The 19,476-nt window shown below is 41.9% G+C and overlaps 1 protein-coding gene across 2 annotated transcripts in view; it reads right to left on the bottom strand.

Annotated features, from left to right (window-relative positions):
• The window catches only part of scai (suppressor of cancer cell invasion), a 29,289-nt gene extending 11,585 nt beyond the window's left edge, over positions 1-17,704 (bottom strand). For both annotated transcript variants that reach the window (XM_080766393.1, XM_080766394.1), the window contains exons 1-11: positions 17,526-17,704; positions 13,164-13,299; positions 10,365-10,460; positions 8,993-9,079; positions 8,215-8,313; positions 7,839-7,935; positions 7,606-7,704; positions 6,948-7,100; positions 3,381-3,482; positions 1,276-1,377; positions 493-571 (exon numbers count right to left, since the gene is read on the bottom strand). In XM_080766393.1, the coding sequence (XP_080622519.1) occupies positions 493-571; positions 1,276-1,377; positions 3,381-3,482; positions 6,948-7,100; positions 7,606-7,704; positions 7,839-7,935; positions 8,215-8,313; positions 8,993-9,079; positions 10,365-10,460; positions 13,164-13,273 (1,024 nt within the window). In that variant the 5' untranslated portion in view covers positions 13,274-13,299; positions 17,526-17,704. The remainder of the gene's footprint in view (positions 1-492; positions 572-1,275; positions 1,378-3,380; positions 3,483-6,947; positions 7,101-7,605; positions 7,705-7,838; positions 7,936-8,214; positions 8,314-8,992; positions 9,080-10,364; positions 10,461-13,163; positions 13,300-17,525) is intronic.
• Between the last annotated feature and the right edge of the window lie 1,772 nt (positions 17,705-19,476).

Here is a 19,476-nt window from a genome sequence, read left to right as displayed (position 1 = left end):
CCCCCCAACCAGGAGGACCTTTTAGCTGTGGAGGAGACAGTGCTGCAATTCCACATGTCGCCAGTAGGTGGCATCTTCAACGTTGGATACCCTGACGTGTGTATCGAGGTCACAGGTCAATAGCTGTGTGTACCAATAAGACGCGCAAACGCGGGAAGCGAACACAGCTGAGACCCTGCAGATCATGTCTGTCTGTCTGTCTGTCTGTCTGTCTGTCTGTCTGTCTGTCCCGCTGATACTGTATATGTGGACCTGGCCCCTTTTGTGCCCATATATGGAGCTGATGATGCAACACACTCCAGAGTTGGACGTATAGCGGGACAGACAGACAGACAGACATGATCTGCTAGGTCTCATAGTAAGTGCTCACTGCGTTCGCAATGATGGCATAGGTCAGAGGTCAATAGCTGTGTGTATGATGTCATAGGTCAGAGGTCGTTACCTAGGTAGTCAATAGCTGTGTGTATGATGTCATAGGTCAGAGGTCGTTACCTTGGTAGTCCAGGCGTGCATTGGGGAAGACTCCGGTCGCAGAGAGGTACACCAGCAGAACGCTGTTGGCAGGAAGTTCCTGTTAGGAAGGAAGTGATATAAATGAATGGTCCTGGGGGCCGCGGCCTAGCGGTCCAGGCAACCTGGGCCGGTAATCCAGCGTGCCGCGGGTTCGAGTCCCGAGCCTTTTGTACAAAAAGCCTACGGGCTCGGACCTTAACCTGCCATTAGTCATGATATTTGCATATAAATCCCCCCACGCAGAGGCACAAATTCACACAACTTAAAAATCTCTGGACTCTGCAATTTTGATCATATTTTAACCTATGACCTATGAACTTTAACCCTGATAAAAGTAAGTAAAATGCCTGTAATATATATATATATATATATATATATTTGTGATCATTAGAATGTCTAGAACATATCCGCCAAATGAAAATGACTTTTTTTACATAATTTCCTCTGAAAAGTCCTAGTAGTACAAAGTAGTATATATATATATATATATATATATATATATATATATATATATATATATATATATATATTAAGGTTGAAATCTATTTTTTGCAAGTAGAAATATATCCGGGTCTTACAGGGTTAATTTGTTTTAATAACTTTTAACACTAGCATGACTGAAGTAAAATCACCCATTTTGGGTGGGAACCCCTTTTGGTGTTCGCATTATATTATGCTTTAGCTATTGAAAAATAGCAGATCTACAAGCTCATAGCGTCCTCAGGTCTAAATGGCTTAAAATAAATGAATAAATGTCCTTACCTTAAAGGAGGCAGACAGGAAGGTGAATAACTGGCTGAACGTCGGCTTGTACAATAAATACTTATGAGGATTTTCTCTCTTCGCCGGCTTTTCACTGGGCTCCTGTATTAGAGACATTACGGTAACAGCTTTTCACTGGGCTCCTGTATTAGAGACATTACAATAACAACTTTCCACTGGGCTTTTGTACTAGAGACATTACGGTAACAGCTTTTCACTGGGCTCCTATGGTGACCTTGGAGGCCAAAAAAAAAGGAAATAATTCAGAATATTCTTTTCGAAATAATCTTAGCTATAGCTAGTCTCAATGCTACAACATTAATTCAGCACCATAGACAGAGTCACAGCTAGTCTCAATGCTACAACATGACTTCAGCACCATGGACAGAGACACAGCTAGTCTCAATGCTACAACATGACTTCAGCACCATAGACAGAGTCACAGCTAGTCTCTCAATGCTACAACATGAAGTCAGAACCATGGACAGAGCCACAGCTAGTCTCAATGCTACAACATGACTTCAGCACCATGGACAGAGTCACAGCTAGTCTCAATGCTACAACATGACTTCAGCACCATGGACAGAGTCACAGCTAGTCTCAATGCTACAACATGACTTCAGCACCATAGACAGAGTCACAGCTAGTCTCAATGCTACAACATTAATTCAGCACCATAGACAGAGTCACAGCTAGTCTCAATGCTACAACATTAATTCAGCACCATGGACAGAGTCACAGCTAGTCTCAATGCTACAACATTAATTCAGCACCATGGACAGTCCCAGCTAGTCTCAATGCTACAACATTAATTCAGCACCATGGACAGAGTCCCAGCTAGTCTCAATGCTACAACATGACTTCAGCACCATGGACAGAGTCACAGCTAGTCTCAATGCTACAACATGACTTCAGCACCATGGACAGAGTCACAGCTAGTCTCAATGCTACAACATGACTTCAGCACCATGGACAGAGTCACAGCTAGTCTCAATGCTACAACATTAATTCAGCACCATAGACAGAGTCACAGCTAGTCTCAATGTTACAACATTAATTCAGCACCATGGACAGTCACAGCTAGTCTCAATGCTAAAACATTAATTCAGCACCATGGACAGAGTCACAGCTAGTCTCAATGCTACAACATGACTTCAGCACCATAGACAGAGTCACAGCTAGTCTCAATGCTACAACATTAATTCAGCACCATAGACAGAGTCACAGCTAGTCTCAATGCTACAACATTAATTCAGCACCATGGACAGAGTCACAGCTAGTCTCAATGCTACAACATTAATTCAGCACCATGGACAGTCCCAGCTAGTCTCAATGCTACAACATTAATTCAGCACCATGGACAGAGTCCCAGCTAGTCTCAATGCTACAACATGACTTCAGCACCATGGACAGAGTCACAGCTAGTCTCAATGCTACAACATGACTTCAGCACCATGGACAGAGTCACAGCTAGTCTCAATGCTACAACATGACTTCAGCACCATGGACAGAGTCACAGCTAGTCTCAATGCTACAACATTAATTCAGCACCATAGACAGAGTCACAGCTAGTCTCAATGTTACAACATTAATTCAGCACCATGGACAGTCACAGCTAGTCTCAATGCTAAAACATTAATTCAGCACCATGGACAGTGTCACAGCTAGTCTCAATGCTACAACATGACTTCAGCACCATGGTTCAAGTCATAACCTCAACAAGTCCCCGGGATTCACAGTTAGAGTGGGTAACAGTGTGGTCACAAATAGGGAAGAGGTCACTTACTTGGGTTTTATACTAGATAACAAACTCACAGGTGAAAAAATGGCAATGAAAGTGATCTCAAAGGTCAACCAGAGAACTCGTTTCTTGGGCAGGATATCCCCTTATGTCAACAGCAGTGCTACCTTGGCCGGTGCCCTCATCCAGTGCCACTTTGACTATGCGTGTACCTCATGGTTCAGAGGTATCTCCACGCTTTTGAAAACAAAGCTGCAGACCTCCCAAAACAAACTTGTGAGGTTACTACTAAAATTGAACCCCAGGTCTCATCTTACCTCTGCCCACGTCTGAACCAGTTAAAGAAAAAGAGCATTTGACTCACCAGCGTTCCCTGTTTGTTGGTCTGAGTGGCGAGATTCACCGGCTCTCTCTCCAACGCTTGGAGCATGCGGAACATGTCGATGGTTAGTTCACTGAACTTCACCTAGAATACACAACATGTTGATGGTTAGTTCACTGAACTACACCTAGAATAATAAATACACATGTTGATGGTTAGTTCACTGAACTACACCTAGAATAATACACAACATGTTGATGGTTAGTTCACTGAACTACACCTAGAATAATAAATACACAACATGTTGTTGGTTAGTTCACTGAACTACACCTAGAATAATAAATACACATGTTGATGGTTAGTTCACTGAACTACACCTAGAATAATAAATACACAACATGTTGATGGTTAGTTCACTGAACTACACCTAGAATAATACACAACATGTTGATGGTTAGTTCACTGAACTTCACCTAGAATACACAACATGTTAATGGTTAGTTCACAGAACTACACCTAGAATAATAAATACACATGTTAATGGTTAGTTCACTGAACTACACCTAGAATAATACACAACATGTTGATGGTTAGTTCACTGAACTACACCTAGAATAATAAATACACAACATGTTGATGGTTAGTTCACTGAACTACACCTAGAATAATAAATACACAACATGTTGATGGTTAGTTCACTGAACTACACCTAGAATAATAAATACACATGTTGATGGTTAGTTCACTGAACTACACCTAGAATAATAAATACACATGTTGATGGTTAGTTCACTGAACTACACCTAGAATAATACACAACATGTTGATGGTTAGTTCACTGAACTACACCTAGAATAATAAATACACAACATGTTGATGGTTAGTTCACTGAACTACACCTAGAATAATACACAACATGTTGATGGTTAGTTCACTGAACTTCACCTAGAATACACAACATGTTAATGGTTAGTTCACTGAACTACACCTAGAATAATAAATACACATGTTGATGGTTAGTTCACTGAACTACACCTAGAATAATACACAACATGTTGATGGTTAGTTCACTGAACTACACCTAGAATAATAAATACACATGTTGATGGTTAGTTCACTGAACTACACCTAGAATAATAAATACACATGTTGATGGTTAGTTCACTGAACTACACCTAGAATAATACACAACATGTTGATGGTTAGTTCACTGAACTACACCTAGAATAATAAATACACAACATGTTGATGGTTAGTTCACTGAACTACACCTAGAATAATAAATACACATGTTGATGGTTAGTTCACTGAACTACACCTAGAATAATACACAACATGTTGATGGTTAGTTCACTGAACTACACCTAGAATAATAAATACACAACATGTTGATGGTTAGTTCACTGAACTACACCTAGAATAATAAATACACAACATGTTGATGGTTAGTTCACTGAACTACACCTAGAATAATACACAACATGTTGATGGTTAGTTCACTGAACTTCACCTAGAATACACAACATGTTAATGGTTAGTTCACTGAACTACACCTAGAATAACACATGTTGATGGTTAGTTCACTGAACTACACCTAGAATAATAAATACACAACATGTTGATGGTTAGTTCACTGAACTACACCTAGAATAATAAATACACAACATGTTGATGGTTAGTTCACTGAACTACACCTAGAATAATAAATACACATGTTGATGGTTAGTTCACTGAACTACACCTAGAATAATAAATACACATGTTGATGGTTAGTTCACTGAACTACACCTAGAATAATAAATACACAACATGTTGATGGTTAGTTCACTGAACTACACCTAGAATAATAAATACACATGTTGATGGTTATTTCACTGAACTACACCTAGAATAATACACAACATGTTGATGGTTAGTTCACTGAACTACACCTAGAATAATAAATACACAACATGTTGATGGTTAGTTCACTGAACTTCACCTAGAATAATAAATACACAACATGTTGATGGTTAGTTCACTGAACTTCACCTAGAATACACAACATGTTAATGGTTAGTTCACTGAACTTCACCTAGAATACACAACATGTTAATGGTTAGTTCACTGAACTACACCTAGAATAATAAATACACATGTTGATGGTTAGTTCACTGAACTACACCTAGAATAATAAATACACAACATGTTGGTTAGTTCACTGAACTACACCTAGAATAATAAATACACAACATGTTGATGGTTAGTTCACTGAACTTCACCTAGAATACACACCATGTTAATGGTTAGTTCACTGAACTACACCTAGAATAATAAATACACATGTTGATGGTTAGTTCACTGAACTTCACCTAGAATAATACACAACATGTTGATGGTTAGTTCACTGAACTACACCTAGAATAATAAATACACATGTTGATGGTTAGTTCACTGAACTACACCTATAATAATAAATACACAACATGTTGATGGTTAGTTCACTGAACTACACCTAGAATAATAAATACACAACATGTTGATGGTTAGTTCACTGAACTACACCTAGAATAATAAATACACAACATGTTAATGGTTAGTTCACTGAACTACACCTAGAATAATAAATACACAACATGTTGATGGTTAGTTCACTGAACTACACCTAGAATAATAAATACACAACATGTTGATGGTTAGTTCACTGAACTACACCTAGAATAATAAATACACAACATGTTGATGGTTAGTTCACTGAACTACACCTAGAATAATAAATACACAACATGTTAATGGTTAGTTCACTGAACTACACCTAGAATAATAAATACACAACATGTTGATGGTTAGTTCACTGAACTACACCTAGAATAATAAATACACAACATGTTGATGGTTAGTTCACTGAACTACACCTAGAATAATAAATACACAACATGTTGATGGTTAGTTCACTGAACTACACCTAGAATAATAAATACACAACATGTTGATGGTTAGTTCACTGAACTACACCTAGAATAATAAATACACAACATGTTAATGGTTAGTTCACTGAACTACACCTAGAATAATAAATACACAACATGTTGATGGTTAGTTCACTGAACTACACCTAGAATAATAAATACACAACATGTTGATGGTTAGTTCACTGAACTACACCTAGAATAATAAATACACAACATGTTGATGGTTAGTTCACTGAACTACACCTAGAATAATAAATACACATGTTGATGGTTAGTTCATTGAACTACACCTAGAATAATAAATACACAACATGTTGATGGTTAGTTCACTGAACTACACCTAGAATAATAAATACACATGTTGATGGTTAGTTCACTGAACTACACCTAGAATAATAAATACATAACACTACACCTAGAATACACAACCCGACAGCAACGTACGTACGTGTGTCTGTGTGCGTGCGCCGTGCGTGTGTGTGTGTGTGTGTGTGTGTGTGTGTGTGTGTGTGTGCGTGTGTGTGTGTGTGTGTGTGTGTGTGCGTGCGTGCATATTAGAAGGAGCTAAGGGTTGAAACCTGGTTGTGACACTATAGTTAACAGGTGTACAGGTGTAGTTAACAGTTGTACAGGTGTAGTTAACAGGTGTGAATCACACCTGGTTGTTACAGTTTCCGATGATGAGCGCGTCGGCCAAGGCGAGCTGACCGACCACCATGCCTTGCTCGAGGGCCGGAACGCAGCCGTCCTGTAGGCGGTGGCTGGACACCAACGCAGAGCCGCTGTCCCTCAATACGCTCACTGGGTCCGCCTGGGGAAACAGCACAGCCACTGGCTCAGAGGTCACAGTCACTGGGTCAGAGGTCACAGTCACTGGGTCAGAGGTCACAGTCACTGGGTCAGAGGTCACAGTCACTGGGTCCGCCTGGGGAAACAGCACAGTCACTGGGTCAGAGGTCACAGTCACTGGGTCAGAGGTCACAGTCACTGGGTCAGAGGTCACAGTCACTGGGTCAGAGGTCACAGTCACTGGGTCCGCCTGGGGAAACAGCACAGCCACTGGGTCAGAGGTCACAGTCACTGGGTCAGAGGTCACAGTCACTGGGTCAGCGGTCACAGTCACTGGGTCAGAGGTCACAGTCACTGGGTCAGAGGTCACAGTCACTGGGTCAGAGGTCACAGTCACTGGGTCAGAGGTCACAGTCACTGGGTCAGAGGTCACAGTCACTGGGTCAGAGGTCACAGTCACTGGGTCCGCCTGTGGAAAACACGTAGTTATTATATGACTGTACATTAGTAGTTATTATATGCATTACCTCCACAAACGCTGCCACCTCCTGCAGCACCAGGGTCCATTCCATCTGGTCCTCTGTGTTGAACCTCTGGGTGTAGTCCTCGATCTCCTCTGACAGTTCCTGATCAATATTATATTAAACATTATATTATAGTCTAAATATTATATTAAACATTATATTATAGACATCCTTCACTAAGACATCCTTCACAAAGAAATCCTTCACTAAGACATCCTTCACTAAGACATCCTCACCTTCACTAAGACTTTGACCAGATCCATCTTGTTGAGCAGTAAACACACCACGATGTAGCGAGCGTAGTATCTAAGCTTCTTCACCACCAGCTCTGGCCTGGAGGTGGGGGGGGGGGAGGAGGGAGGGAGGGAAGGAAGGAAGGAAGGAAGGAAGGAAGGAAGGAAGGAAGACATTTTTTAATTCATCCACGCTAAACATCCGAACTTATCGTAGTACTAGTAGTGGTACTAGTAGTATTACCTGTCCTCCTTGTTGACCTGGTAGTAGTAGTACTAGTAGTATTACCTGTCCTCCTTGTTGACCTGGTAGTAGTAGTACTAGTAGTATTACCTGTCCTCCTTGTTGACCTGGTAGTAGTAGTACTAGTAGTATTACCTGTCCTCCTTGTTGACCTGGTAGTAGTAAGACCTCTGGCGGATGGCTGAGTAGAAGGAGAAGGCCTCGTTCAGGTAGCTGGTCTCTGACGTACGGAGACTGGAAACAACATGGACTGTATTAAAACATGAAGACTGGACCATGAAGACATTAAAACATGAAGACTGGACGATGAAGACATTAAAACATGAAGACTGGACGATGAAGACATTAAAACATGAAGACTGGACCATGAAGACATTAAAACATGAAGACTGGACCATGAAGACATTATAACATGAAGACTGGACCATGAAGACATTATACCATGAAGACTGGACCATGAATACAATACGGCTGCTTTTCTAAATACTAAAACTCACTATAAATGTCGTGTGTACTTACTAGTAGTGGTAATAAGTATTCTCAGTATTACTGGTACTTACTAGTAGTGGTAATAAGTATTCTCAGTATTACTGGTACTTACTAGTAGTGGTAATAAGTATTCTCAGTATTACTGGTACTTACTAGTAGTGGTAATAAGTATTCTCCGTATTACTGGTACTTACTAGTAGTGGTAATAAGTATTCTCAGTATTACTGGTACTTACTAGTAGTGGTAATAAGTATTATCAGTATTACTGGTACTTACTAGTAGTGGTAATAAGTATTCTCAGTATTACTGGTACTTACTAGTAGTGGTAATAAGTATTCTCAGTATTACGGGTACTTACTAGTAGTGGTAATAAGTATTCTCAGTATTACTGGTACTAAGTATTCTCAGTATTACGGGTACTTACTAGTAGTGGTAATAAAGCTGTCCGATCTTGGATGCAACCTCTCCGATCTGCCATCGCTTCAACCCATAACGGCTGTCCAGCACCTGCCTGATAACAAACGTTAATTATAGTTATAAACACCTGCCTGATAACAAACGTTCATTATAGTTATAAACACCTGCCTGATCACAAACATTAGTTATAATTATAAACACCTGCCTGATCACAAACATTAATTATAATTATAAACACCTGCCTGATCACAAACATTAATTATAATTATAAACACCTGCCTGATCAATAACATTAATTATAATTATAAACACCTGCCTGATCACAAACATTAATTATAATTATAAACACCTGCCTGATCAATAACATTAATTATAATTATAAACACCTGCCTGATCACAAACATTAATTATAATTATAAAAACCTGCCTAATCAATAACATTAATTATAAACACCTGCCTGATCAAAAACCTTCGTTATAAACACCTGGTCAAAAACATTAATTACACCATGAAGTTACCTTGGAATAAATTAAGACTCTACTTTTTGGCTTTCCAATTAAAAAAATTGCAATGGCAAAATTAGCAGATTTACAAGCCCAAAATCGCAATGCTTGTAGATCGGCTATTTTTGCTACTTTTGTGTGACAAACTAATGATGAATGATTCATGAAAATATGGAGTGACTGTGGAAATATAGTGAAATATAGTGACATATAGTGTCCCTCTGGAGTGAGTGTGGAACTATTGTGGCCCTCTGGAGTGAGTGTGGAACTATAGTGGCCCTCTGGAGTGAGTGTGGAACTATAGTGGCCCTCTGGAGTGAGTGTGGAACTATAGTGGCCCTCTGGAGTGAGTGTGGAACTATAGTGGCCCTCTGGAGTGAGTGTGGAACTATAGTGGCCCTCTGGAGTGAGTGTGGAACTATAGTGGCCCTCAGGAGTGAGTGTGTAACTATTGTGGCCTTCTGGAGTGAGTGTGTAACTATTGTGGCCCTCTGGAGTGAGTGTGGAACTATAGTGGCCCTCTGGAGTGAGTGTGGAACTATAGTGGCCCTCAGGAGTGAGTGTGGAACTATTGTGGCCCTCTGGAGTGAGTGTGGAACTATTGTGGCCCTCTGGAGTGAGTGTGGAACTATTGTGGCCCTCTGGAGTGAGTGTGGAACTTTTGTGGCCCTCTGGAGTGAGTGTGGAACTATTGTGGCCCTCTCCATCATCAAACCCTGTTTTAAGCTATATTGTGACAGTAACCATTGCTTTAAAGTGGGTGTACAGGGTGTCATGGGTACAGATGAAGGGTGTCCAGGGTTTCATGGGTACAGATGAAGGGTGTACAGGGTGTCATGGGTACAGATGAAGGGTGTCCAGGGTTTCATGGGTACCTGTGCTGCTGCTGGAACTTCCACAGCTTGGTGTAGACGTCAAATGTCCGTCCGAAATACGACTGCCACTGTTTGTGTCCGTACTGAGGAAGGTCTCTGTTAACAGAGAGAGATGTATAGTGAAATATGACTGTCGGGATGTTCTCTGTCTGCCTCAGGGGGGCAGTCAGACAGATATTTAACCAGGGGGCAGTCAGACAGATATTTAACCAGGGGGGCAGTCAGACAGATATTTTGTGAAGCCACTAAGGAAATCGGGATTTTCTGAAAGTTAATAAAATGGCCTGTTGTGGCGCTGTCATTGGGCCCAAAAAACCCATAGACCCATTAAAGTCCATGTATTTGGGCCCAACTTCACCTAGACTGTATTACCTTAATAAACATGGTCATGAATACTTTCTGCTTCCAGTCACTAGTTTAAAGTCTCATTTCTAATGGCATAATATTCTTTTTGGAGAATTATGGTCCCATGTATTAAAAAAATGACCATAAAGTCGCGTATGTTCTGAGGGGCGTGGCTACCGTTACAGTCTATGATCGGGATTCCCCACCCACTCGAGTCAAAATAAAAACCAATGGCCAGCTGGGCCAAAACGGATCTAGAAAGATGGCGATTTACAATTCAAGGACTGACCGTCTTCATTTTACGTTCATGTTAGAACGCTATTTTTTACAGTCTATGGTCTGCCTGCATCATGCAGTTGTGCGCTGCGCACTCCAGTGAAATTGTACGGCTGAGAAAGATTAGTTAATTTGTGTCGGATAATAAGATATTAAGGCCTGTTCATAGGGTGTGTTTTAGCGGGTGTTTCGTCACTCTAGAAGGCTCTATGGAAACACTCACTTTGAACGAAGTTGAACGTGAGAAAGTGACGTTCACACACGGCAGGAATGAACGTGTTCACAAGCAGAAATACAGTACGCTCAGTTCACGTTCACAAGCAGAAATACAGTACGCTCAGTTCACGTTCACCCAACATGTGAACGCGTTCGTATTTGGCCGCCGACCCCCCATCTGAAAATATGTTGTTCCAGGGACCCCCCATCTGAAAATATGTTGTTCCAGGGACCCCCCATCTGAAAACATGTTGTTCCAGGGACCCCCCATCTGAAAACATGTTGTTCCAGGGACCCCCCATCTGAAAACATGTTGTTCCAGGGACCCCCCATCTGAAAATATGTTGTTCCAGGGACCCCCCATCTGAAAATATGTTGTTCCAGGGACCCCCCATCTGAAAATATGTTGTTCCAGGGACCCCCATCTGAAAATATGTTGTTCCAGGGACCCCCCATCTGAAAGTATGTTGTTCCAGGGACCCCCATCTGAAAATATGTTGTTCCAGGGACCCCCCCATCTGAAAATATGTTGTTCCAGGGACCCCCCATCTGAAAATATGTTGTTCCAGGGACCCCCCATCTGAAAACATGTTGTTCCAGGGACCCCCCATCTGAAAGTATGTTGTTCCAGGGACCCCCATCTGAAAATATGTTGTTCCAGGGACCCCCCCCCCCCCCCCCCTCTAATATATATATTCCAAGATTTGCGCCACATTTTAACGATTAAAAAAAAATAGCAGACCTACTACAAGCTTGTAGCGCGGCACTCGGCCATTTTTCAATAGCTAAAGTATAACATAATGCTTAAAACACCAAAATGAGGATTAGAACTGACCATTGAACAGCTGTTTAGACTAGTCTAAATCAAATCAAATCAAATCGTATTTATAGAGCACATTTTCAAAGACCAGGAGGCCAACCAAAGTGCTGTACAGGAAAACATGACACAAGTAACATAGTAGAACAAAATCAAAGCAACACAAAAAGTACACAGGTTAATTAGGTCAAACATTGAAAGCCAGGGAGAAGAAATGGGTTCTGAGTAAAGACTTAAAGGCCTCTAAGGAGGGAGCAGACTTAATATGAGGGGGTAGACAGTTCCAGAGTTTGGGGCCGGCCACCGAAAAGGCACGGTCACCTCTGGACCTGAGATTGGAGTTGGGCACAGTCAGGAGCCGCTGGTCAGCTGACCTCAGGGCCCTGGATGGGGTGTAAGGGACCATGAGTGCCGATAAATTAGAGATTTAATAAGAAATAATAGAATCTTAAAATCAATTCTAAATGTAACGGGAAGCCAGTGGAGGGAGGCAAGAACGGGAGTGATATGATCACGCCTCCTCGTACCAGTGAATAGGCGCGCGGCGGCATTTTAGTCTAGGAGGTAACAGAACTGACCTGAGACCATTGAACAGCTACTTAGACTTGTCCAGGAGGTAACAGAACTGACCTGAGACCATTGAACAGCTGCTTAGACTTGTCCAGGAGGTAACAGAACTGACCTGAGACCATTGAACAGCTGCTTAGACTTGTCCAGGAGGTAACAGAACTGACCTGAGACCATTGAACAGCTGTTTAGACTTGTCCAGGAGGTTTAGAACTGACCTGAGACCATTGAACAGCTGTTTAGACTTGTCCAGGAGGTTTAGAACTGACCTGAGACCATTGAACAGCTGTTTAGACTTGTCCAGGAGGTAACAGAACTGACCTGAGACCATTGAACAGCTGTTTAGACTTGTCCAGGAGGTTTAGAACTGACCTGAGACCATTGAACAGCTGTTTAGACTTGTCCAGGAGGTTTAGAACTGACCTGAGACCATTGAACAGCTGTTTAGACTTGTCCAGGAGGTAACAGAACTGACCTGAGACCATTGAACAGCTGTTTAGACTTGTCCAGGAGGTAACAGAACTGACCTGAGACCATTGAACAGCTGTTTAGACTTGTCCAGGAGGTTTATAACTGACCTGAGACCATTGAACAGCTGTTTAGACTTGTCCAGGAGGTAACAGAAGTCTGTGACCGTCTTGCGTTCTCCCAGAGGGATGTTGTCCTCGTCCGTCTCCGCTCCGGTCATCACTCACTCACTGCTGACCACCTGACCTATGGGAGGAAACGCACGCACGCACACACGCACGCACGCACGCACGCAGAGACAGAGACACACACGCACGCTGTAAAGCAAACCTCTTTTGACTTGGCTGCCACAATTTACAATCTATTCATTTATCAGACGCTCTTAATCCAGAGCGATTTACAGTAAGCAACAACAACACATGGAAATACATGAAAAATAGTCATGAATCATACGTAAGCCAACAGTGAAATATCTATTATAATGAAATGAAACTATGCGTATACACTATAGAGTGCTACGTCTGCATAACATTAATGAATAAATAAATGATGGGCCTTGATGTGAAAAGCCCAGTTTGACAGTATTGAATGAATCCAGTGCTTCTAAAAGCCCAGTTTGACAGTATTGAATGAATCCAGTGCTTCTAAAAGCCCAGTTTGACAGTATTGAATGAATCCAGGGCTTCTAAAAGCCCAGTTTGACAGTATTGAATGAATCCAGTGCTTCTAAAAGCCCAGTTTGACAGTATTGAATGAATCCAGTGCTTCTAAAAGCCCAGTTTGACAGTATTGAATGAATCCAGGGGTTACAGGCTGCTTCCCAGGTGGGCTCGCTGAGCAGAAATAGAAGAGGTTGTTTTTTTTTAGGTTGACCCGAAACGACCGACCGTGTCCCACATACGGTTTCCTAGAGCAGAGCCAGGTTTCCTAGTTGAACCAGAGAAACAGAACCAAGGGGTTCTAGTCGAACCAGAGAAACAGAACCAAGGGGTTCTAGTCGAACCAGAGAAACAGAACCAAGGGGTTCTAGTTGAACCAGAGAAACAGAACCAAGGGGTTCTAGTCGAACCAGAGGAACAGAACCAAGGGGTTCTATAGTTGAACCAGAGGAACAGAACCAAGGGGTTCTAGTTGAACCCGAGGAACAGAACCAAGGGGTTCTAGTCGAACCAGAGAAACAGAACCAAGGGGTTCTAGTTGAACCAGAGGAACATAACCAAGGGGTTCTAGTTGAACCAGAGGAACAGAACCAAGGGGTTCTAGTCGAACCAGAGAAACAGAACCAAGGGGTTCTAGTTGAACCAGAGAAACAGAACCAAGGGGTTCTAGTTGATTGATTGATTGAAATATTTATTAACAGTTTGCAGAATTACAGTACATTTCAAGCACAAACTCAATACAACAAAAACTTAACTGTGGGTGGACGACCCAATTAAGCATTACACTTGTTTACAACAGGGTCCACCATGTTCAATTCATCAAAACATTTAGAGACGTACAAATAGACACTTCTATATAGTCAAAGAACAGAACAGGAATTCATCATAAAGGAGGTAAAAAGGGAAAATAAACATATACAGTGAGGGGGAAAAGGTGGGGGCGGTGGGGGGGGGGGGAATCAGATTTTACAGAGGCCAGTTTCAAATTGCAGCCGTCCGTAGGTGCCCTTTGAGAGCGGTTTTGAAGGAGTCAAGGGATTCACATGTCTTAATGACTGTTGAACCAGAGAAACAGAACCAAGGGGTTCTATAGTTGATTTGTGCACTCTCAGAGTTAGAGACCCATAAGGGACCCCTGGAACTCCCTCAAGGACCCCTGGGGGTCCCCGGACCCCACTTTGGGAACCACTGTTCTATGCTGCTGAAGGAAGCCAAACAAAACATCTGTCACGTTTAGTTAGTTAGTCACCCACAACTCCATATATGGACACACCTAGTGACATCACAACTCCATATATGGTCAACCCTGTGACATCACTACTCCATATATGGTCACACCCCGTGACACGTCACACGACCATAGATGGCCATCTCCTCCATATATGAAGACCACGACACTGACCTCATCAAACCCTGGATTAGACATACATGGAGAAGACCTCACTTTTTCTGTCTTCAATACGTGCATCGCTCAGCCAATCAAATCATCGCTATGGGGTGCACACATTAAGCCATGCCCACCCAGGGTATGGAACCTGTAGAGGGTGCTGTGAGGAGACAGACTGGATGGAACCAGACCTTCTAGAGGAGACAGACTGAATGGAACCAGACCTTCTAGAGGAGACAGACTGGATGGAACCAGACGTTCTAGAGGAGACAGACTGGATGGAACCAGACCTTCTAGAGGAGACAGACTGGATGGAACCAGACCTTCTAGAGGAGACAGACTGAATGGAACCAGACCTTCTAGAGGAGACAGACTGGATGGAACCAGACGTTCTAGAGGAGACAGACTGAATGGAACCAGACCTTCTAGAGGAGACAGACTGGATGGAACCAGACCTTCTAGAGGAGACAGACTGAATGGAACCAGACCTTCTAGAGGAGACAGACTGGATGGAACCAGACGTTCTAGAGGAGACAGACTGGATGGAACCAGACCTTCTAGAGGAGACAGACTGGATGGAACCAGACCTTCTAGAGGAGACAGACTGGATGGAACCAGACCTTCTAGAGGAGACAGACTGGATGGAACCAGACCTTCTAGAGGAGACAGACTGGATGGAACCAGACCTTCTAGAGGAGACAGACTGGATGGAACCAGACCTTCTAGAGGAGACAGACTGAATGGAACCAGACCTTCTAGAGGAGACAGACTGGATGGAACCAGACCTTCTAGAGGAGACAGACTGAATGGAACCAGACCTTCTAGAGGAGACAGACTGGATGGAACCAGACCTTCTAGAGGAGACAGACTGGATGGAACCAGACCTTCTAGAGGAGACAGACTGGATGGAACCAGACCTTCTAGAGGAGACAGACTGGATGGAACCAGACCTTCTAGAGGAGACAGACTGGATGGAACCAGACCTTCTAGAGGAGACAGACTGAATGGAACCAGACCTTCTAGAGGAGACAGACTGGATGGAACCAGACCTTCTAGAGGAGACAGACTGGATGGAACCAGACCTTCTAGAGGAGACAGACTGGATGGAACCAGACCTTCTAGAGGAGACAGACTGGATGGAACCAGACCTTCTAGAGGAGACAGTCTGGATGGAACCAGACCTTCTAGAGGAGACAGACTGGATGGAACCAGACCTTCTAGAGGAGACAGACTGGATGGAACCAGACCTTCTAGAGGAGACAGACTGGATGGAACCAGACCTTCTAGAGGAGACAGACTGGATGGAACCAGACCTTCTAGAGGAGACAGACTGAATGGAACCAGACCTTCTAGAGGAGACAGACTGGATGGAACCAGACCTTCTAGAGGAGACAGACTGAATGGAACCAGACCTTCTAGAGGAGACAGACTGAATGGAACGGTAGACAGAGAAGAGTGTAGCCTTCATTCATTCATTCATCCATTCATTCATTAATTTAGAAGAAGCATAATTAGTCTACAATAATAAATAGTTGTATTCATTGTGTGAATAACACTTAATTCACATTATGAACCGTTATTAAGAATACTAAAAATCGTGAGGGGCGCTCCTCTTACCATCGTACATCATCATGTCATACTGGCCAATCAGAATGCCTGTGATTGGTTAGCTGATTTTCTCGTTTACATATGACGTAAAGTTTCCCTTCAATGTCAAGTTGGCGTTTAATGTTTTGATGTTTAATTGACGTCATATTTAGAGGAATTCTGACGTCATTTCTCTGTTCATCGTCAATAATGGTAAATATTGAGACGTGTTTGTGGAGAAAGCTGTTTATAGGAGGGGCTAGCGCCCCTCAAAAAATATATACAAATAAATATCACTATCAATACAAAATATAATAGTACACTAATGAATAATAAGACATGTTGCTCTCTGTAATTCAGGTTAATATAATAAAGCATGAATAATTGAGTTCAACTGACACGTTTCCTAAAAATATGAATAATCTTCACAACGAGATCACAGCCATACAATGGAGACGTATAGTTCAGCGCAAGACGGTGTCAGGCGTAGGAATCGCAGATCTGCAATTTAACACCCCCTCCAAAAAATAAATAAAAAATAAATCTAAAAAAATCTAAACCCATTGAGCCAGACTCAGACAGACAGACAGACACACACACACACACACACACACACACACACACACACACACACACACAAAAGCAGGCATGCATTCATGAATCATTGCTCGCCAATTGATGGTGTCTTGGTGTGTGTGTGTGTGTGTGTGTGTCAGCGACAATGCTAGACAGAACAGAACGCGGCGACAAAACGCACGCACGCACAGATCAGATCTGCAAGACTACACGTTTTTGTCGGTGTGTGTGTGTGTGATATATAGATCATGTCATTCTCTTACCTCCTCTAGGTGTTTACAGATCTGGTATTAGATCTGCACCAGCGTGCACGCGCACACACACAGCCTCGTCTTCCTCGCCTCTCCTGCAGATATCTTCATCATCTTCATCATCATCATCGTCAGTCACACCAAACGTCAAAAACCGTTGGAGATTCTAACGGCTGGATTCAGACAGACAGACCGACAGACAGACATACAGGCAGGCAGGCAGACAGACAGTTCTGACCTGCGGACTGACTGACTGCAGATACTTCCGGGTCAACCTTTTGGTTTTTGCCTTTCAAAATAAAGTTTTGTTTTTTTACCCGTTTTGTTTCAAAACAAACGCTTATAACCCTAGAACCTACTGTATGATTAGAACACTAAGGGCTCCATTTCATCAACCCCTTAGGCCTACCCCTAAACTTCTTTGCCTTTTTTTTTTACTATTTTGCAAAACATTTTTGAATAAAATGGCCAGTCTACAAGCTCACAACTTTTGATTGATTGAAATATGTATTAACAGTTTGTAGAATTACAGTACAAAGACTGTTAACTGTGAGTGGACGACCCAATTAAGCGTTACACTTGTTTACAACAGGGTCCACATTGTTCAATTTATCAAATTGACAATGTAGATTGGCTAGTTGAACTATTCAAAAATGTTTTTCAAAATAGTCAAAAAGGCAAAGAAGTTTAGGGATAAGGGGTTTAGCTGTGACCGATGGAGGAACGCTGCTAAAAATATTTCTCATCAAAATATATTGCAGTGCAGCAATACATGGCAACTTGATGTACTCTTCTTTAATATGTGATCATAAAAAAACAGTCAGAACTACAGACTCACTCCCAATCTAAACTATAGAATGAACGTCCCATTGCAGTCAGAACTACAGACTCAATCCCAATCTAAACTATGGAATGCACTTCCCATTACAGTCAGAACTGCAGTCTCACTCCCAATCTTCCGCCGTAGTCTGAAAACCCACCTTTTCATACTCCATCATGGACTGTAGCACTTACCCTAGCCCCTTATAGCACTTTATGTAGACTTAGATAGCATTTGATAATTGATACAGACTTATAGCATGTTACGTAGACAGCACTATAATTGCATTGTATGTAGTCATAGCACTTATAGTACATATGATATGTATAGTATAGTATGTATAGTTTATATAATATAGTTTCATTATATAGAGATTCCACTGTTACGTTCTTAGCTTATGCATGTTTCATGAATACTACTTTTTATTAGAGATGTACCGATACTGTATCGGTATCGGGAAAAGTATCGGATCGGCCATTATTTGTCATATCGGGTCATATCGGTATCGGTGAATATGCCAGTCTAACCACAGATACAGGGGTAAGGGGTTGACACTAGGCTACACAATGTTGGGGCATGTGGAGTTTGCTTTGGAGTTGCCGAAACTGCACATTTGAGTGAGGAGTCTGCTATAAACACAACACGAGATATATAGCTAGCTACAAACACAATACGAGATATAGATAGCTATAAACACAACATGAGATATATATAGCTAGCTACAAACACAATACGAGATATAGATAGCTATAAACACAACACGAGATATATAGCTAGCTACAAACACAACATGAGATATAGATAGCTATAAACAACATGAGATATATAGCTAGCTACAAACACAATACGAGATATAGTTAGCTATAAACACAACATGAGATATATATACAAACACAATACGAGATATAGATAGCTACAAACACAACATGAGATATAGATAGCTATAAACACAACATGAGATATAGATAGCTATAAACACAACATGAGATCACGACACTGGTATCGGTATTCGTTCTAATAAGGGTTTGCATGTTATGTTACAACTGTTTTCTCTGCTAATGGTACCAACATCAATACAGCATGGAATTGTGGACAAAACCTAATCCAACTGTTACATACTTGTGTGTGTGTGTGTGTGTGCAA

This window comes from Protomyctophum bolini (genome assembly GCF_963924005.1).
Source record: "Protomyctophum bolini genome assembly, chromosome: 6".
Classification (NCBI taxonomy): domain Eukaryota; kingdom Metazoa; phylum Chordata; class Actinopteri; order Myctophiformes; family Myctophidae; genus Protomyctophum; species Protomyctophum bolini.
This window is presented reverse-complemented; position numbering and strand designations above follow the sequence as displayed.